Source organism: Notothenia rossii (assembly GCF_949606895.1).
Source record: "Notothenia rossii genome assembly, chromosome: 5".
In the NCBI taxonomy this organism is placed as follows: Eukaryota; Metazoa; Chordata; class Actinopteri; order Perciformes; family Nototheniidae; genus Notothenia; species Notothenia rossii.
This window is the reverse complement of record NC_136903.1, coordinates 58,738,527-58,760,971: the sequence shown is the minus strand read 5'-3', so window position 1 is coordinate 58,760,971 and position 22,445 is coordinate 58,738,527. Positions and strand designations below refer to the sequence as shown.

General features: G+C 43.8%; 1 protein-coding gene across 1 annotated transcript in view; it reads left to right on the top strand.

Moving 5' to 3' along the window:
• The window catches only part of ptprt (protein tyrosine phosphatase receptor type T), a 452,551-nt gene that overhangs the window by 269,124 nt on the left and 160,982 nt on the right, over positions 1–22,445 (top strand). The window contains 2 exon segments of the mRNA XM_079681220.1: positions 17,152–17,188; positions 19,649–19,705. Coding sequence (XP_079537346.1) covers positions 17,152–17,188; positions 19,649–19,705 — 94 coding nt within the window.

The following is a 22,445-nucleotide window of genomic DNA, read 5'->3' as shown; positions in this document are numbered from 1 at the left end:
GCCATGTCGCCTCTTTATGTGCGTCGATAAGTTCCTCGTACTACTTGTGTACTTTAAAGCGGCATGGCATCGTTTACAATTTGCGAGTGATTTTTCAAGTTATCCGTCTTCCTTGAACAATCCGAAGTGTTGCCAAACGTTTGATTTGTAGGTATTTTTCGGTGTGCTGTGTTTCTCTTTCTCCTCGACTTCCATGTGTGTTGATAACTGAGACTCTCGGCCTCCGTAGTGCGAAGAAGAGATCAAAGATCGTCTCTGCTGAGCGTTGACAGGATGAGGGGATAATATATGAATGAATCGATTTTTTACTGATGCAAAGACGCCACAATCGATGCATCGCGAGTTCAATCCAAACTGTAGCCGATGTGCACTCTCTCAACCGGTGCACTCACATCTTGAACATTTATGCCGGTGCACCGATGCGAATCGGTGAATCTTAACATCCCTAGTGAGGATGAGTATGCATTTAAAGGTATGTGTGTTTTTAGTTGTGCATGCCAGTTGTGTGAATGTGAGTGCTTTTTAAATCTGGTCACATAAGAGTACCTTTATTTGATTGGATCTCTGTCAATCCAATCAGTGTGAGGCTTGTTTGTTTCATGGATTGGAGTGGTTGGTGGCAAAAAGTAAATAGAAAAGCAAGTGGGCCTGTGCAGCCACTGTAACCCAAATGATTTGATAAGGAAGTCAGGCATAAAGAATGGCCACACATTCATAAACATCATGAATTTCTGCCAGTAAGTACTTTTTCCTTCGCTTGAAAGAGAAATGGTTTAATTATTATTATTTTTTGTTTTACTTCCCTGCTAAGGCAAGTAACATAATAAGTTAATTAATAAGTAATTTGCTCCTTTGAGAGAGAAAGACATTAGATATTTGTGCCAATATCCTAATTTATTTGTTGTGTGTTTAAGAAAAATACGTTTGCAGGGTTAGGGTTAGGGAGGGTTAGGGATTTGGGCTAACATCAACAACAACAAATCGAGAAACTTTGTTCTCCAGAATAACAGGTGTATGTGTTTTCTGATCTGATGTTTTTATTGGCAGAGCATTATATTTTAGCACCTTTCCAAACCGTGAAGTGTAAATAGTGTATTGATCTCGAGTTAAAATAAGCACTTAAGAAGGTACAAAAATAATCATGGTCATGGTTTAAATCAAACACAGACTGTCTAAATGACAAAGCAGGTTGTTTGTTATCCAACCAAAAATGCAAGGTTTGCATAGGCAGTTAATATACTTATTTAAGTATGACAAATAACAAGTTTTAAGACAATGTACACTGTTTGAACAAAATTAGTTGTGAAGCGTTATCTCTCTTGTCAGAGTATGCTGAGGCTCAGGAAGTATGGTCTTCCACCAATTGGGGGTTCCATCTCCAGCCCCTGCAGTAAATATGTCGAAGTGTCCGTGGGCAAGAAACGGAACCCCAAATTGGTCCCGATGGCATTGATAACAAGTTTTGAATTTGTAAAAAAAGAACTTGGGGCGGTTGTGGCTAAGGAGCTAGAGCTGTCGTCCCCCAAACAGAAAGTCTGTAGTTCAATCCCTAGCCCCTGCAGTCAACATGTCAATGTGTCCTTGGGCAACATTCATTCCTCCCAATGGCATGGCCTAGGGTGTGTTAGTGTTAAAGAGGCCCTATTTTGATTTTGGGGGTTTCCTTTTCCTGTAGTGTGTTATATAGGGTTGTAGTGCATGTAAATGGTCTGCAAAGGCTCAAATCTCTGTGTTGCATCCAGAGGGAGTTTCTCTCCCACACTCGCCCCCCCTGCCTAAAACGCCTTGATTGTTTGCATCAGTAACATAATGTCATCACTTTGTACCACTTCTGTTGGCTAGCACTCCAACACATTGTAAGTGATAGGCTAAGGAGCAGGATGTTTCTGACAATGGACCAATTGGTGGACCAATCACAACAGAGCCGGCCAGCTAACCAATCAGAGCAGACTGGGCTCTGTTTTCAGACAGAGGGGGGAAAATAGGTGCTGCAGTACAGGCAGTATGAGAAGAATAAAGAGCTTTTTGAACATTATAGCATGGAGACAAGTCACAGTAGAGACACAACACACAAATAGGAACCTGAACATTTGCATAATAGGGCCCCACATTTGTATGAATGTGTGTGAAATGGGCAATGTTGTATTAAAAAAGTGCTTTGAGAGGTCACGAAGACTGGAAAAGCACTTTATGTATGCAGTCAATTTACATTAGAGTATTTGTACACCCAAGCTTCTTGCAGTGCTTCTTGCTTATTAGCAATACTAAAAGAGGTGTTTGAACAAAAGACTTCCACTGTAATTTCTCTAAAAATATTTGTTCTAATCCTCCTACTGTAGTTGTGTCTTTTCATGCTCACTTGACGGGGAAATCAATGGTCAGGGTCAGGTACACAACAGCTTCCATCGGGTGGACTTTCAGTGCCTTCCTCAAGGACTCAACATCAGTGTGACTCTTTGTTGATGGAAAACAGATTGAATCCAAACGCTATGGTTGAGGGACATTTATCCTTTCACACGTAAAGGATGCACGTTAGTCCTTTTTGTAGTTTGAAGAAGATGCACTGGCTTTAGAGAAAAAAAACTGGGCAGTGAATCCAACGTGGCCATTTGACTCTGAATAGACTGCAGTGCCATAGCCCTTCAAAGAATAATTCATAATTTAAATAATGTATTGCTTTTAAATGGTATATCTCCATTATATGCTGTCACAGTAACGATATGTGGAAGTGATCATTTGTCAATCAAGAATTGAAGTTATCTGCAGATCTCACAAAGTCCTGTAATGTGTTTAATTTATTTACTGTCAGTCAGTTTGTGCAAGTAGGTGTCATATTTTATCATTTTTTCTCAAGCAGTGGATGTTTCAGAGGGACACTCATTAACATTTTAGAGGACTTGGTGGTTTGTTATCATTTGATCCCATGGATACAAGTATGTTTCCAATTCTCTGCCTGTCTTGGATAATCCTGCTGGTCTCCCCCCTCCCCCCCTCATTTTAGCTCCACCTGTCCATCAAGGACAGCGTCTCTCCTCCCTCTTACTCTTTCATTTTCTGTCACTTTCTCTCTTGAGAACATTTAGAAGAAATTGTTCTCTCAAACCGCCCACACTCCATCTCGTCACTGCCGTTGCCTCCGTTTCTCTAACATGAAAGAAAATCCACCTACATTCTTTTCCTTTTCTCAAATTCTCTACATTTTCAGTTGTTCTCCCTCCCCTCCATTTCCCCAGCTCATCCACTGTTTTCATTCAACTCATCTATCGTTGTCTTTTGCCAGCTGTTACGGCTGGACGGCGAGGTATACATAGGACCCAAATGCAGCAACCCGTTGGTTGAATCAAACTCCTTTATTTATGGAAAAGCCCAGGCAAACCAAGTAAAGCCAGGCAAAACACAAACTTGTACGAACCAAAATCCATCCAACAACGCCAAGAATCTCACAAAGACTAACAGAAAAAGCAGAACCTAAATGCACACAGGACTAATCAAACGAACAAGACACAGGTGAGGAGGGAGGAGAACACACAAGGGCACAAGGTGAACACAACTGGGTAATCAGGCAGGACGGAACACAGAGACAGGAAGCAACAGGCAAGGCGGGGGAGGGGGGTGAACACTTTTCAAACTAAAACAGAAAAACAAAGACAGATCTAGACAGGACAAAATAAAACATAGCCAGATCGTGACACCAGCTCTATTTCCCCTCCCCCCTCCATTTCCTACTGGCCTTCCCATTTGCAATCTCTTTTAACTTCCATCATGGCTATTTTCTCTTCCTTCATTTCTTATGCATCTTAAAGTGGACCCTGTTATGCTTTTGGGGGTTTTCCCTTTCCTGTAGTGTGTTATATGTCTTTGTGCCTGTAAGTGGTCTGCAAAGACTCAACTCCCTAAGCTCCCTCCAGAGGTAGCCCTCCTTTCTCCTTTCACAACTCTCCTTCTTTCTTATTCATCCTTCTTTTTCTTTAGCCAACTCTCTCTCCCTACCTCCCTGTCTCGCTATCTGTCCCCCCTCTGGGGTGACATCAGTCTGTTGCCATTCTCTCAATTATCATCATTGTGCCAATTAGGCGACGCGCTGCACATTAAAACTGCTCACCAATGGCAATCTTGATTTCTCCCCCAACGTTGTGTCATGTCACTCACACACAGACATACTGTACACGCAGACATTAGAGGCAAACACACACACATACACAAATGGAGTGCCTTGGGCTGTAAGTAAGAGAGCAAGCGTGATCAGGGACTTAGGGATGAGGAACGATAGAGAGATGAGGAATAGAAATCTAAAAAGAGTGAAAGGGAGATTAAAGAAGATATCATCCTGGAGGCAAAGATGGAGGACTAACCCCTCCATTCCACCAGGTCCGTCTGCGGCGCGTTATGGCTGCGCCATGGTTTTGGTCCGGCCTCCTCCGGCGTCATACCCTACCGGGTGTGTTTCAGAAGCATTTCAGAAGCAGAGCGTCTTGCCTGCCGGCTCGCAGTTTTTGTTGATTTGGACATATTTCCTGGACAGGCTACTTTGTACAAACAAAGTTAATAATAATTGTAATATCCCAGTTATAAACAACATGAATCAAAGAGATGTTGCTGTATTTTAGTGGTTAAATAAATGAATTCATCATCATAATTATTCTATATATATAATTTACACAGTGCCTGTAAACCGGAGGAGAACGCTGGCATTTCTCCTCCTACTTGAAAGACTACGGAGGGATAGGGTCTGCAAAATTAGTTCTCATTCATAACACTCCGTTCGATGTCTCACTATGGGATGCGCCTCAACGCATATGCACCAGAAGCATCAATCTCATTACGCCAATCCTGATTGGCTGGTGATCTTGACGCCAACGTCAGGGAATCCACCAACCCTATAAGTAGCTTGCGCCACGACGCAGGCGTCATTCAAACACCTCTTCTCGCTTCGGAGCACATCTCGAGAAAGATCAGTAGCTAGCTAGCTTAACGGTCCACAGACTGATTTACGAAGCTAACCTTCGGTCGACGGGCGCTCGCCAGCTACTTTTGCTTCGCACGGGAATTCACTTTATTAACACTCCAGTTAATATCAGAATCTACCCTGCCGTTTTTTTCCAACGGATAACGGTAAGGTTTTTGGATTTTTTCCCGCAAACGGTAACACGCCTGTTGCTCGTTTGTCCTTTCTACGCTGCACCAAGGCTAGCTAAGATGGACTCTTCCCTCCCTCACACCAGAGGAGACGGAGTGTCGGAGGCTCGGCTCTGCGGCTGCGGGCTAAAGATATCGAGTACTGACTCACACCAGGTCTGCTCGTCTTGCCTCGGGCTGCAACATGCCCAGGAGGCTATCGACACCCCCGGCGCGTGCGGGCATTGTTCCCGCTTTACCGCCAAAAGTCGCCGCCGGCGGCTAGCGCGCCAAGCTAGCATGCCGGTCCGAGACCTCCCCATGCCTGTAAACTCGCCGGACGGCGAGCAGGGCATGGTGGCGACCGCCACGGGTGCCGGGTCCCGCGCTGTGTCAAGCTGGGACTCGGTGGCGGCGACAGCCGCGGGAAGGGGGCCCCGTGCTGTGTCAAGCTGGGGCTCCCAACTGGACCTCACCATGGCCTCACCCGCGGAGGATGTCCTGGAGCTGGACTATGAGGAGGAGGAAGAAGAATACGCCCCGGAGTTTCTTCTTTCCGACTCAGACGAGGGCGAAGATGACATCTTCGTCTCGTCTGCCCAGGCTGCCAAGCCTGGGGCCATGTCTGCCTCCCCGGGCGAAGACGAGCCACCGCTCCCCCGCCTCAGCATGGACCTGCAGGCCGTGTGCCAACGCGCTGCATCTAAGCTGGACATCCCCTGGCCTGAAGCGGCCAGAGAGCCCTCCAGGTCTAGATACGAGGGAAAGAACTTGCCCCAAGCCGCGAGGCTGACCAGGCAACTTCTCCCCGTATTTCCAGAGCTGCTGGACGAGGTGTCGGTCTCCTGGAGAGACCGCCCCTTCAGCAGCAAGGCCCCAATCCAGGGAGCCTCCTCTCTGGACTGTGAGGGCATGGAGAAGCTCGGGTTACTCCGCATGCCTCCTATGGAGCCGCTTGTGGCAGCCCACCTCCAACCGCGGGTGTCGGCGGCCCCGAGCCGGAACCCCACACTGCCGACAAAGTCGGACCGGTTCCAGTCCGCAATGACTGAACGGGCCTACAAAGCGGCTGCTTTGTCCGTCAGGGCGCTGAATGTCTCCTCCATGCTAACCGCGTACCAAGCGGAGCTGTGTGCGGACATGACGGTGAAGCCTGAACCGGCCGTGTGGGAGGAGATCATGGCGATCACATTTGCCTCCGCGTACAGCGCTGTTCAGTCCAGGCCACAGGCAAATCGCTAGGGATGATGGTGGTGCAGGAGAGAGCCAGATGGCTGAACCTGACAAACCTCCCCGACCGGGAAAAGGAGGACGTGTTGGACATGCCAATCGTCCCTGAGGGCATATTCGGCTCCGCTCTTGCCTCCATGCAACAACGGTGTGAGGCCAAGAAGAAGGAGGATGAAGCTCTCCAGCTTTGCCTCCCTCGGTAAGCCCAGCCGCCGCCCCCAACGGTCCTGCGACGGACCTTCTCCCAGGCTACCCCGCACTCGGCCCTGTTCAAGGTCCCGAGATGGCAGAAGCCACAGCCCGCCCCCGGTCTCCCACCGAGACACGAGGCGCGGACGAATTGGCCAAGAAAGTCCCCGGTCCCGGCAGCAGCCACACAGGCGCCGCCGACCCAGACTTTCAGTCACCAGGCGAGGAAGAAGAAGAGGGCAGCCTGACAGCCTTCCCTCCCCCCCTCGGGGAAAGGGCTGGAGGTTTCCTGTTCTCTTTCAGCCCTGGATCGTGTTCCACACGTATCCAGCACCCATGTGTTTCCGGGGGACAACCACGCTCCCGCCTTCCCGCCGCCTCGGGTGATGACTGCACGTCATCCTCCAGTTCGCGCCATGAGGGAAGCAGACTTCACAACACTGACAACAGTTCCTGCCAGTCGTTCAAGTCACACAAACACACACAAGGGTCTAAAAATAAAATGTTTGCCACTGTTGCTTCCAGGCTTAAAGCCAAGGGCACAGTCGAAAATATTAAAAAGACAAATAATAATGTCAATAAACAGTCAGGTGACTGCCCCGCTTCTGAGAGTGGCTATGAACGCCTCTCTCGGAATGCGGACGGTGGCCGGGTCTGTGAACGCACCATCACCGCGCGCATGCGCAGTGTCAACCGAGGTTGTCACCCTAGAGCGCCACCGTGTTCAGACACTAGAGGGCGCCATAACACAACCAATGCGGTCACAGGGTGCAGACAACAGAGATATGGTGACATCCCCGCTCGCTCTGAGGAGCGAAAGGTGGAAAATGCTCACATGCTCTGCTTGGGTTTTCAAGACGATATCACGGGGCTACAGACTCCAATTCGCTGTCACCCCCCCTCGCTTCTCGGGCATTGTGCAATCACATGCCCGGGGAGCGTCGGCTCACATTCTAGAGCAGGAGATTCTCTCGCTACTAGAAAAGAAAGCCATATCCATCGTACCCTCCAAACGGAGTCAGAGCGGCTTCTATTCCAAATATTTCCTCGTTCCCAAACGGGGAGGGAATGGAATTCGCCCCATCCTAGATTTAAGGGCTCTGAACGGGTATCTCAGAAAATACAAATTCCGGATGCTCACTCACACATCCCTACTGCGTCTCGTGCGTCAGGACGATTGGTTCACATCAATCGACCTGAAAGACGCGTATTTTCACATCCCAGTATATTATCCACACAGGAAATATCTGAGGTTCGCTTTTCAGGGTGTCTGTTACGAGTACAGAGTGCTTCCCTTCGGTCTGTCTCTCAGCCCACGGGTGTTTGTGCGATGTACGGAGGCAGCAATAGCCCCGTTAAGACAACAGGGGATTCGCCTGGCAACCTATTTAGACGACTGGCTCCTTCTGGCACAGTCGGAGCAGGAGGCTATTATGCAGACGAATATCCTCATGAAACACCTGCTCGACCTGGGTTTTGTAATAAACACAGAAAAGAGCATGTTGTCCCCAGCCCAGTCGGTGCTCTTCCTGGGCTTACGCCTGAGCTCGGTGTCCTTCACAGCCCGCCTGTCAGCGGAGAGAGTGAGAGCCTTCAGGGCTTGCCTCGCTCGTTTCCAGCCACGCAAATATGTTCTCTTCAGATCGTGTCTGCGGTTACTGGGGCTCATGGCGTCAGCCATCCTACTAGTACGTCTGGGCCGCTTACACATGAGGGAATTTCAGCGCTGGGTAGCTGCCCTCAGACTAAACCCCGCGCGTCATGGCGCGCGGAGAGTGATGGTCACTGTGCACTGCGTAACGGCGCTACGCCACTGGCTGCACCCGACTTTCCTGGTGCGAGGCGTGCCTATGGGTGCTGTCTTATCGCGGAAGGTGGTCACCACGGACGCATGTCTGACGGGCTGGGGGGGCATATACGAAGGTCGACCTGTGAGGGGTCTCTGGAGCAGAGACCTCCAACGGTCACACATAAATTGTCTGGAGCTCTTAGCGGTGTTTCTCACCCTAAGACGCTTTCTGCCTTCTCTCAGGGGACATCATGTCCTCGTGAGGACAGACAACACGACCACGATATCGTATATAAACCGCCAAGGGGGTTTGCGTTCTCTACAGTTACACATGCTGGCACGCAAACTGATCTTATGGAGCTGCGGACTTCTCCTCTCTCTGAGAGCGACACACGTACCGGGAGTGATGAACCTCGGGGCAGATCTGCTGTCCAGAGGTGCACCACTGTACGCAGACTGGACTCTACATCCAACGATTGTGAGTCAGCTGTGGGTGCGTTACGGCCGGGCCGTGGTAGATCTGTTCGCATCAAAAGAAAATGCTCAATGTCAGCTGTTCTTTTCAATGCGCGATCTAAATGCACCGTTAGGCGTGGACGCGCTCGCGCACGTTTGGCCCCCGGCCCTTCTGTACGCGTTCCCACCCCTGGCTCTAATACCTCCAACTCTGGCCAGAGTGAGAGAACAACGCCACACACTGATCCTGATAGCTCCACACTGGCCTGCAATGTACTGGCTGGCGGAGCTATATCAGCTGCTGTGCGGACAGCCGTGGCAGCTCCCGCTACACAGGGACATACTATCTCAGGCGGGGGGGATGATTTTTCACCCACACCCAGAGCACCTGGCGCTATGGGCCTGGCCCGTGAGTGGTATAACCTGAGTACAGTGGGGCTCCCTCAGGAAGTGATAAACACTATTCAGAGTGCAAGGGCTTCCTCCACCAGGTCTCTCTATGACTGTAAGTGGAGGGTGTTTGAGGAGTGGTGTCTTCAAAAGAAACACATCTCTTTTCAATGCCCTGTCGGTGTGATTCTATCATTTCTACAGGATCTGATTGATAAACACAGAGCTTTCTCCACGATCAAAGTGTACCTGGCTGCTATTGCCGCATGCCATGTGGGCTTTGGGGGAAAGACGGCTAGTCAACATCCCTTGGTCTGCCGTTTTATGAAAGGGGCTCGCCGGCTCCTCCCCGTTTCCAGGTCATTGGTGCCCCTGTGGGACTTGACAGTGGTTTTAGATGGGCTCGCTCGAGCTCCATTTGAACCCCTGGAAGACGCTGACATGAAGCACCTGTCACTGAAGACAGTGTTGTTACTGGCTCTGGCATCTGCCAAACGAGTCAGTGATATTCACGCGCTCTCTGTGCATCCTTCGTGTACTCAGTTTGCCCCGGGGCAAACGAGAGTATTGCTGAAGCCCAACCCGGCCTTTGTGCCTAAGGTGGTTGGCTCATGCACTCCCATTGACCTTGAGGCATTTCCTTCACCGCTAGGTTCCTCTGGGGAACAGCGGCCGAATTTGCTTTGCCCGGTTCGTGCTTTGCGCACTTATATGGACAGGTCGAAAGAGTTTCGGTGCAATGACCAACTCTTTGTATCTTGGGCTAACCCTCATAAGGGCAAGCCCGTTACCAGGCAACGGCTCTCCCACTGGATTGTGGAGACGATTGCTCTGGCTTATACGAGTCAGGGTTTGCAGACACCAACGGGCCTGCGCGCTCATTCTACTCGTGGATTGGCTACATCCTGGGCTTTGTTCAAGGGTGTTTCCATTCAAGACATTTGTGCAGCAGCGAGCTGGTCCTCGCCGCTCACTTTTGTCCGCTTTTACAGGCTAGATGTTTCTGCTCCAAGTGTGGCCCGCGCAGTGCTGGGCCCCGTATTGGGACAGGGTTCTACCTGTTAAGTTCTGTTTTTGTGTTGGTGATTTTCGAGATAAGCATGTCTGGCAATGCGGGAGTCTCAATATCCCATAGTGAGACATCGAACGGAGTGTTATGAATGAGAACTATAGGTTACTTACGTAACCCCAGTTCTCAGAGTAACATGAAGTGAGATGTCTCACCTGACGGCCCTTCTTGCTGAGGCGAAGCGAGAAGAGGTGCTTATTTTGAATGACGCCTGCGTCGTGGCGCAAGCTACTTATAGGGTTGGTGGATTCCCTGACGTTGGCGTCAAGATCACCAGCCAATCAGGATTGGCGTAATGAGATTGATGCTTCTGGTGCATATGCGTTGAGGCGCATCCCATAGTGAGACATCTCACTTCATGTTACTCTGAGAACTGGGGTTACGTAAGTAACCTATAGTTTGTGTGTGTGTAGATATGCTATATATGCTCTGAACGTTCCACTTCATGCCTGCCCGACCTTACGTTACGGCTGCACCGCGTCAAAAATAGGATTCATCCTAATTTTAGAGGAGCATCCCAGAATAATGTCTTTATCATGGTTGCAGAAAAGTTTGAACCAAGTCCACCAAATGAAATGACAACGAAAGATTGTTTGGCAAGGTTCTTTAGTCAGGTGCAGTCTTATCGTGGAGAACAGTATTCTTTGAACTTCATGGCAGTTTAACAAAGTCCAACAATATAGTAATGGTATTCTCAATGTAATGTGGAAGAACATCGACTGTCACTGGAGCCAACTGTTTAAGGTTCAAATGTTGACATACGTGAGGCTATAGTGATCCCTATGTATTGGAGGCACAGAAAAAAACATGAAATACAGCAAGGGAAATTCAGGTACAATTCTACAAAGAGCAGAATAAGAGACAGACCAATGAGGCAGCTATGGGGAGGGAGGAAAGACACTAAAGTGCAAAAGGAAGTGCGGAGAAAAGTGAATAGAGAGGAGAGACGGAATCGGTGGAGGAGAAACGCATAGGAGGAAAAATATTGGGAGAAATGGGGCGATAAATGGCACAAAACAAAAGGAAATGGTTGCACCCAGGAAAAAACATGGCCTACTGCACTGTGAGAAATGCAGCCAGACACCTTTCTTGACAGGTAAAAAGCCTCAGGGGTTGCACAAGGTATTCTGACAAACAACGTCAGTCACACACAAACCCCCCGACACACACACACCAGCAGCCTCAGAGTGCAGATTTAGGTGGATGTAGAAGGAATATTTTACCAACTGAGAGGACATGTCAATCACTATGCACTCAGCTGACTTGAAAATCCGTGATGCACTTTTACTCTGTTTGTGTTTGTGAGTTTGTCTTTCTCACATTGTGGGCTTCATAACATGTTAGCACAGTCTCAGAAAGGGTGGTCCCCTATTTGTATTTTCTGGTTGGGTACCCCCACAATGTATTGGGTTATACAGTATTTGTCTCAATAATATTTGTGTGAACATGAAAATGATTTGTGTAAATGTGTGATTTGTAAATGTAAAACACCTTCCACAAATGCATTCAAAATATTTTCAAACTCGCAAAAAAATGTGCAAATGTAAAACAGATCTGAAAATACGCAAAATGTTTTCACAAAAAAAAAAAGATCTGTGAATACTATAATTAGTTCACAAATAAACCAAAGGAATGTGTGAGTCTCTCTCTAACATTGTCAACTTTCAATCAAGCATTTGTGAATCCATTTTGTATTTGTCGACCAAAACTGTGTTTGTGGATCTCAAATCTCTGCTTGTGGATCGTCTTTTTACACACACAGAGTTTTGAGACAAATTTTCCGCCGGACTCGGCTAAAATCTGCTCGTGTCACTCTGTTATTTTCGGAAACCACGTGATGGCCTGCTGATGACGACATTTCCGCATTTTACAAGTTTGTCTTAAAACTCCGTGTGTAAAAAGACGATCCACAAGCAGAGGTTTGAGATCCACAATCGCATTTTTTGTCGACAAATACAAGATGGATTCACAAACGCCTGATCGAAAGTGGTCAATGTTAGAGAGGGACTCACAAATATATTTTGTTTATTTGTAAACTAATTATAGTATTTACAGATCTTTTTTTGTTGTTGTAAAAAGAGTTTGCATATTTTCAGATCTGTTTTACATTTGCACATTCTTTTGTGATTTTGCAAATCTATTGAATGCATTTGTGGAAGGTGTTTTACATTTACAAATCACACATTTACACACACACACAATTTGTATGTTCACACAAATATTATTGAGACAAATATAACCCCATAATGCCACTAAGACAATAATGTGTGTTTGAGAAGTGTGTGTCTGAGAAGTGTGTGCTGGTCTTGATAGTGAGGCTCACAACTTGTAAGGGTACTTTATTGATCCCAATTTGGAAATGTTTGCGTTGCAGTAGCATACAAAAACATGGCATTGCACATAATTAGAAATTAAACAGCATTAAAAAAGTAGAAAATATACAAGTTGACCATGAAGATAACAAATCTATAAACTGTCTCACAAATAAAATAAAACACTATTGAACAGTCAGCGCAGTCTCAGAAAGGGTGGTCTCAAAAGTAGATATTTTTGTCTTGTACTCCCACAATACCACAATGACAAGGATGTTTGTGTTTAGGGAGTGTGTGTCCGACACATGTGTGTTTGTTTTCATCACGTTGTGTGGCTTACATTATGTTTCGGAAAGGATTGTCCCCAAAATAGTGTTCCGTTGTGAACACCACAAAGACAACTACAAGTTGTTTACTAGATATAATTTATTTGTGTATATTTTTTAAGACTTTTTGTTACCAGAAAGAGCCGTAAGCTGAACTGGAGTTGTTGAGAAACAAATAGATAAAGTATAAGGACCAATAGTGTGATAGGTTGCTTTGGAACCGTAGCAGCTAATAACAATTTCCAGAAGTCAGAAAGAACACACCAATGGTTTGAAATCTTGCCTGTCAGTCAGAACACTGACCCTCTGACTGCCTGGTGATACGAGAGAAAGATAGAGCCAAAGAGCCGGGAAGATGGGAAGATAGATAGACGGAGAGAGACCGCTCACCCACACAGCAGCTGCATCTCCCAAACACACTTAGTATTCCCGTCAGGCTCGACAAAGTTAACTACTACACACAGAGACACACACACACACACACACACACACACACACACACACACACACACACACACACACAGAGACACACACACACACACACACACGCGCACACACACACACACACACACACACACACACACACACACACACACACACACACACACACACACACACACACACACACACACACACACACACACACACACACACACACACACACACACACACACACACACACACACACACACACACACACACACACACACACTGTGTCTCCAGTGTCTCCACCGTAAAAACTCCCCCCCTCTCTGGGTAGAGGCAGGGCAATAAATTGGCCTTACATTTATTAACTTTGCTTCTCGCAACCTCTTGAGGTGTAACCCATTAGCAAGCGCAAAGACGAGGCAGCGCACTTCAAAGTGCAAACCCTGAGCAGCCAGTCCTCTAAATGGACTGTAAATAGCCACGATAGGGCCAATTTTGAGGAAACACAAGTTACTGGTGCTCTGGGAACTGATCTTATACCCATGGTGGCTATTTGTAAGATATACACTACACTTATAATGGCAATCTCTGACAGGCCTATCAAAGATGTTGAAATGTGAGGCAATATTACTCCTGAGACCTTAAGGGATTTGTTATCACAGTTATTATTTCATTACATATGTACGTTGGTTTGTGTTCACAGAAGCAAACTGTTAGACATGGTCAATTACTGAATATGAACATCATGTATATGCACGCCTATTAGCCTACTATTGATGTAGTTTACAAAACATTGGAACTGTATGTCTCTTTATCAAGGTGCAATATTGTAATAATTCATGCAAAATCCTTACATATGACCTTTTTGCATTGGTGAATCAGCAAAATGTGTGGAAGCAATGGGTCTCAACAAAGACTTCAGTCATTCGGTAGAAATTCAACTGTAGGTTCCTACAATCAAATGATGCATTTATGATTAAAGACAGAGAGAGAATAAGATAAGGAAAAGAATAAAGCAGACGGAGTAAGTATTTAGTTAGCCCTTCATACAGACAGACAGAGATGGAGTGGAAGCAGGTGTGTTTAGTCTTGTGGAGAGATCCAGCCTAGAGGCTCACACCATCCATCATCCACTAACATTCATCTTCCCTGCTCTTTAACGTCACTTTAAAGCCAGCTCCATTCACAAACACATACCCAGGCAAGCACAACGAAAGGTACATCTGTAGAAACAAAATGGTAACTTATACTATTTTATGACAAAGTGAAAGAAACTAATTTAGCCACAGTATTTTTGAAACACTGAATAATAAACTGTATTCAGTTTGCCATGTGTCTCGTGACGATTTGACACTGCAGGTTGATGTCACATTGCAGTGACATTGTTCATCAATTGACATCATCAGCTTTGAGCATTGTAAGATGATTGTCTGGCTATCCTCTCATGTTTGTGTGTATGTGACAGCTGTCATTTAGTGAGGTGTGTTGTTGTGTGTCTTTCACATGCCGGACTAGTCACCAATTTGTCTTGACCAGGCTGAGAAAGAACAGGATATAGCCAGAGTCAAACCAAAAAGTGCAAATGTAAGAGAACAGAACATTAGTTATTTGAAACATCAAACAACTAAGACACCGCTCCCACAGGGAAGAGAGACCACAAGGAGACTGGCCATGTGGTCCGAGTTGCTCGTTGATAAGGCCACACCTAACAGGCCCTGAGGGGAACACACAACAACAGACACGCAACAACAAGCCCTGCTAAACTGGGAGGGCAGTCGCAATAAGATAAGATAGGATAGACCTTTATCAATCCCCGTTGGGAAATTCAGGTTTTAAAGCGGCAAAAGGATAAGAGTGAAACACAGGACAGAACAGATAATAATCCACACAAATATAATAAGAACAACAATTTGAGTACACATGTTAAATACAGTATGTTTTACCTCATATAACACCAATATGAGGTAAAATACTGATCACTGAATGTACATATTAAACAAGTATGAGTGAAGGTAGTGTGCAGAAGCATCATGTATAAGCGTTACACTGTTGCTTTTTAACTCAATTCCTAAGATAATATTCATATTCTACTGTCATCTCCGATATCAAAATACAACTTAAAATAGGCCTTGTAGAATATTTCAACTCTTTAAACAGGTAATTTTGTTTCCATGTCGTCAAAAAAAAAAAGAAAGCTGAATGGAATATGATCTTAAATGGCATAATTTAGCAGAACATAAATGTACATTAGCAGTCCCTTGGAAGGGACTTTGTTCAAAAGCCAAAGTGACAGTGTCGGCAGCTGCGGCAGTTATCATCTTTGATGAAGACAAATGGCCCAACATGTGACGGAGGCCAATCTGCGACTGACAAGCGCGTTAGATACGTACACTTACTGGTGACAGCCCGTCATGGAGGAAGAAAAGAAGAAAAGACAGGAGCAGTGAAGGAGTGAAAAGAGCTGGAATAAAGAAAAGCACACGCCTCTTCAGGTGATGACAGGCCATCAGAATGAGAATGACATAAATGGTGGAACCACTGGAACCTTGTTTTACTTTCTATATAAGCGTCTATGTATTCAGGATAAATGATCTAATAAGTGTCTAACACAATAGGTTATTGATCCTAATATTAAGAATGTTTTGTACACATGTGTTTTGAGACTTATAAAGCTGGTCATTGTATTGCATAAAAGGAAAACATAAGAAACTAATAACACGGTCCCATGGTCTCATTGATCATCTTTAAAGACTAGCGTGTGGATACTCTAAGCCTTTAATCCATATTGGTTTAGCATGTTTTGCCCCATTAACCACAGATTGTATATTCTTTAAGTTATTTCTGACCATTATCTTAACCGTCCCATATGATTTGAAACGATTACCGTATTTTCCGGACTATAAGTCAACAAATGTATCGTTAAGAGAAAAAAGACATATGTAAGTCGCTTCAGTGTATAAGTCGCATTTATCCACTGAAGTATTCATCCTATGTGTCGCTGTTAAACACAAGAAAACGCGACTTATAGTCCGGAAAATACGGTACATGGATTCAAGACATTTGTTACCCTGTTAATACACAGTGTTTTTTTTGTGAATTCATTTTCTCAAATTGTAGTTGTCAACTAAATACTATGTTGACAAGCGTCAGAGCTTGTTTGTATGCACCCCAAAATACCTTTGAAGAAGGTCTACCTGGCAAAGAGACCCTGTGTTAGACAATAATGGATTAGCTAAAATCAATATTATTGATAACCTACTACACGATGATTGGTAAAACTTGACATTAAATAAAACAAATGGTCTCCTGGTAGGAAACTGCCATTATGCTGTAGAAAGTCTCCCCAATTAAAGTTGTAACAAATTGTTGAGAACTTGCAAAATCACAGTCATATGCTGTGTCTTAATTTGGATACTTCACTTCACTGCCATGCCATGCACTGTGCACATTTCGACTGGATAGTGTTTTCTCAAATTGCACCCTGCTGGTGTGCCCTCACTGGAAGTGATGACCGTTGCTGTTAGCTAGCTAGCTGACGAGCAGCATTACAGACTGCTGAATTAACTCATAATTAATGATGGCTTATTTTGCCTGTAGTGGTACGTTTACTAAATATTGAAAAAATAACACACGTATAACTTTTATTTGTGTAGTACTGAGTTAGCCAAAGCAACCATTGTCCCGCTGGTTCTTCAACTTGCATTTCGGAGCCAATATGGAGGTCTTTGTGGTTGAAAAGTATGCCACTTCTTGGAATGTTATAAGTGCACCATCCGTTTGTGTGCTTTTCTTGGAGTGATTACAATTTGCCTAAAGACTGTGTCTGTCTTTCTCTTCTCTCTCCAGGAAACCAAAATCAACTGTGTCCGCCTGGCTAACAAAGGTATGAGCACCCTTCCATTGATACTCAGCTTGCTCTTATTGTACAGACAAAATAATATTACTTATATCTGTTTAATTTAACCTAGTAGCGAATTGACCCCCGGATTAGTGTCAGAATGTTGTATTAGATGAGATAAACACACACACATATCCACAGGTAAACCCACAGACTCTAGGCCAGGCTACTCCACATCCTTACCATGTGATCATGCATGATACCGCTGCATTGCATTCTCTCTCTCCATCTCTTTTCTCCTAATCTGTCTCCTTCATTGCCCTCCTCTGCTGCACATTATCCCACTTTTTCATCAATCCTGCTCTCTCTTTTTTGATCTCATCCTGCATCCGTGTTGCTCATCAGTGTATAAAGTGGAACATCAGGGCCATTACATACCGATTGACCGCCTTCATTAAACCCGATGGATGGAGGCTCAAGCGTTAGCTCCAGAACCCATTTCATCCTATTCTGTTTTGCTTTCCCCATGTCTCCCATCTGTATTTGCTGCTCATCTCCGGCAAATACACCAATTTGTGTGCCAGGCAATGTGCTTCGAAAGCTTTTCAGCTCGCTATTGATTTTCCTCACCTCGTCTCTTTTTTCTATTTTATTTTTTCATCTGCATCAAACATTGATTTGATTTTTCCTCATCTTCTTTCTCTGTTCTATGTCTCTCGCTCACTTATTATTTCTCGTCTGCATCAAGCATTTTATTGCTCATCATACATCACTTCTTTATTTCTTGCTCTATCCAATCAGTATGGAGGAAAGTATTGTTGGTGGACGTCTACAGTGTGTGTAGACCCTGCTTTGTGTCCGTCTGCATGTGTGTGTGCTTGGAAAAAGACATGCTTTTAACTTTGTGGCTGTCTTTCATATGACAAAATTCTAAATTCTTAAGCTGTGTCAGTAATTTGGGAATAATTAAGGTTTAGCCAAATACGCATCTTTCTGAGGCAGAGAATATCAGTTTAATTAACGCTAAGAGCCAAACCACATGCTTTTGGTCAGGTTAGAAACCTTTTAGGTTAGCAGAAAAAAGAATAGGGAGATAACATTTTATATCATGTCCTGCCCTATTGCTACTTACTTAAAAAAAAAAGTTCAAATTGTATTTAGATTGAACTTTAATTTTCAAGTAGCCTAAACCATGTTAGCTTATATTACGCTATGTAAGTATTTGGGCTGCTAAGATGATGATGATGTGCTACCACCTGTTTATACCAGTACCAAGGCTACAGTAAGGCAAGGGTAGTCTACTTTTACAGCACATTTCAACACAAGCCAATTCAAAGGGCTTTACAAAAACATAAAAAGCATTAGATGTACTGTACATTCAAATGGGTGGTGTCAATTGATCCCACAACATTTCAACCACTGTTTTAAATCAGTACATACTCATTAAATTGTGGGTAACCAAAGCGACAAACTTCTAGTTGACGCTGCTTTGCCAAATCAAAACGCACAATAAAACAGGCCCAACCATACATGTATCGAAAGTTCAAATGTTTCCTTAATTGCTCATCATAAAAATGTGTTAACACACACAGAGATATCCTGATTAAGAACATGACTCTAGGAACTTAACTGTTGCAACGCCATATAGCAGTAGACTTGATCATGTATTACTGATTATTTGCAATTCCTTACTGTCTACCTAGCTTAACCAACTGATGTTGAATTCAATCATTGAGATTACTTCAAGACTCTGCATCTGAGAAATAATAGTAGAATATAAAGATGTTATATTGACCTTTTCTTTAATGGCTAATGGTTGACTACAACCCTGTCACCATTCAAGCCATGTACAGCTAAATGAAGCCACATCATTGATATTTGCTAAAGCTACTTTAACCTTTTTTGATCCGATTTCCACTGATCAGATGTTGTCCCTGGTTCATCTGAACTTTTGCAGCTGAACCCAGAAGGCCAGATTGTGTCTTTACTCCCACTTTGCCAAGCCACAAAGTTCACATTTGTATTCTTTCAACCATCACCTCATTTATTCCCTCCTATCTTTATTTTTATGAACCCGTCAAGCCAGGCTGACACACTCAACACACTCAAATGTTAATCCCCCTACACATCTACCACACCTGCCTTCACTGACTCACTCCTTGGAAAAACATTTTCACCACCAGCACATTTATTAGGTGATGGGCCAGTCAAGAAGTTAGTGACGTTTATGTCCTGGCAACAATCATATCCCACTTCACATCTTGAGTGCTAGTTGTAATTGATTCTAATGTTCTAGTGCTGTCTCTCACCACTGCAATTTCTTTCTCCTCTAAGACAGATTGTGCAATTGAAAAGAGCTGAATGAAATGCATAAAGAAAAGCTATACGTCCTTTTTTCTTAGACTTTTTCTTCTTTCTTTTCTTTTTCTTTTTCTGTTGTTTGTTTTCTCTCCCTCCCTCTCTCTCTCATGCTGTCTGGCGGGGACGTGCGGCCCTTGGCCTTAGTGGTAATAGGTAGGGGACAAATAACAACGCCGTACATTCTAGTCATCCCAAGCGAAGGTGATTATTGCTTCATAGGCAGAATATTTTCTTCCCTATGTTATATTCTTCATCACAGTACAACCATGAACACGAACAAAACCCTGTTTCATATTGGTTGTCCCCCTCCTTTCCCCCCTCCCTTTGATTCTTGAATTGTATCAGTTTTTGCCTCTTTTCTTTTGTTTCTTCTTCTCATAACCATCTTACTGCATTTGTTTGCATGTCTGCTTCGCTTCAAGTGTTGCTGGCTGTGTTTGAACCTCTTCTCTCTCTGCCTTGCATACACACATACACAAGCACAAACACACACAGTGTGAAACCATGCTGTGCCATGCTTGGTTATTAGCCTGAATATGACGACATTAAGCATTGTATATTTCTCATAAAAGGGAAATACTGCAAATCAATCAACAAGAAAACATGAGACTATGATCTTACATTGTCTTTGGATCCCTTTTATCTCTGGGAGAGTGACTATACACAAGCCATTTACTGTAAGCATGGTCTCATTATTGCATGTTTGATAATCCATGAGTGATTCGTAAAAACAGAAACATATGGCGGATGTGAAAACAATGGCTGATGGTGATTCCCTGTAAATAGCATTAATGGTTACACCCCTTCACACACAGACACACATACCCAACATGCCTATGAGTGATTTGCTTTTACTTCTCTGTCTTAGTTTTTCCTCACTAATATACCATAGCCTTAAACATATGGTGTTTGTCATTAGAATGCATTTAAAATAGTTTGATATACACATGCGTACACGTAACAATGTGACATTTTGAAAGGCCATGATTTTAAGAAAAATGTGTCCTTGTTGACACACTGCACCTTCACATTATATTCCTTGATGGACATTTCAAATGACTTGTTTCGTCCATTGGAGGTTTGGTGGAAGCCACATCTCAAGTGGCACCAAAGGTAATATGGATAATTTGCCCCTTAAGCACTTATCTGAACTGTTTATGTGTAATTTTCACTAATTTGTGAGGGCACATATTCAATCTGTATTGTTTATATAGTGGATTGACCCCAAATGCTGGGTTTTGCCCTCAACTGAACTCATTCATACAACGAAAAATACACTGAACCAAAATCAACTGTTTTTTTTCGTTATGTGTATTAGAAAGGATTGGCCTAACATCTTAAAGAAAATACGCTTCATGTTTATTCCTCTCAATATTCATCAGGATGATATTTAAACATTTGACCTTCATCGCCATACTGTACTGTAAGGCATTTTAATACATACATGGGTTACATTCTAAAATAAGCTATCAAACCTTTGACAGAAGTGACACCAACATTGCAATTCAGCAATTCCTGAAAAAAATCAATTACATACATTTTAAGACCACACGACCTTATGAAAATGAAACGAGTGGACAATCTTAGCCTCCACATGTTATTAAAACAGAGAAGCAAAAAACTGGATTGTATTGTGCAATGCAGATGCAGTATGTGTCAGCAGAATATGAATGTCATTCAATACAACAATCATAATGTTGACTTAAACACTATGAACACAACAGGGAATCAGTCAACAGCAAGAATACTCGTAAACTGCTGTCACAGTTCTTTGTCAATAATATGAGATGACTTCGCATGAATACAATAACACGTATTGTCCTGAGGGAAATTGAGGTTGAAGGTCCAGCACAAATAATGATGCACAACTGAAGACAATAGTGAAACCCTATATTGAATAATTATAGATTGTATTTATATGAACCACGGTCGCTTACCTCAATGCAGATGCACACAAAACAATCTCCGCCGCAATACAATGGCATTTCCTTGAAATGCTAAGAACCATACTTTTTATACCAATGATTTCACAAATTAAGACATATGATATGATTGCATTCATTGTGTTTAGTTTTCTACACTCACTATTTGGTAATAGTCCTGGATAGAACTTACTCTGTAAGTAACATACACCACTTGTCTTTCACCTTGTCCATTCTCATTCAGACCTAAACCATTGAGAGTAGCTACTGTAACTCACTCTTTAACACACTCAATATAGACTAAACACATTGCAGGTTAAATGAATTGGTTCTACTTTGACACTCTGAGATTGAGACACCTTCAGTTCAATCAGTATTATCAGTCAATTAGAAAGTGGAATTTGTTGGAGCTTATTCCCCCTTCAGCAGCCTGTAAGCTCTCCAAAAGTGTTAAATGGGCGATAACCAGTACAAATAAGAAAGATAGTTGTGTAAATACATTATATTTTGACTGAATACAACCCTTAACATTTTTGACCAGATCAGATTGATTTGAATGTGAAACAAACACAGCCCGGCTTTTATACCACTCTACTTCTGTGCGGTGCTAGTCCCACTTCGTTCATCTGCTCTGCTTCAGTCCTTCAGAAACGTACATTGCAGCTATTAAGAAAATACAATAAAAAGCTTATCACATATAGGCACATACTGTAGGTACATTGTCCCATCTCCATTAAAACATTGTATAAAAGCCAAACATCTGCCGTGAATTTGTACAGCAATGGCTTAAAACATACTTATATTCTGTACCATGTTGATATGACTTCAGAATAGTATCCTGAACAAAAACAATTGCAGATGTTCTGATTGAACATTCACTGAATTCTGTATTTTTCCATAATGCTATGGCAGTAATACAATCTTGTTAAAGTCAGAAAACAATCACGATTGGCTGAGAACATAGCAATTAAAATAATAATATAGTGTACTGTTTCTCAAATATCAATGATAATATTGGC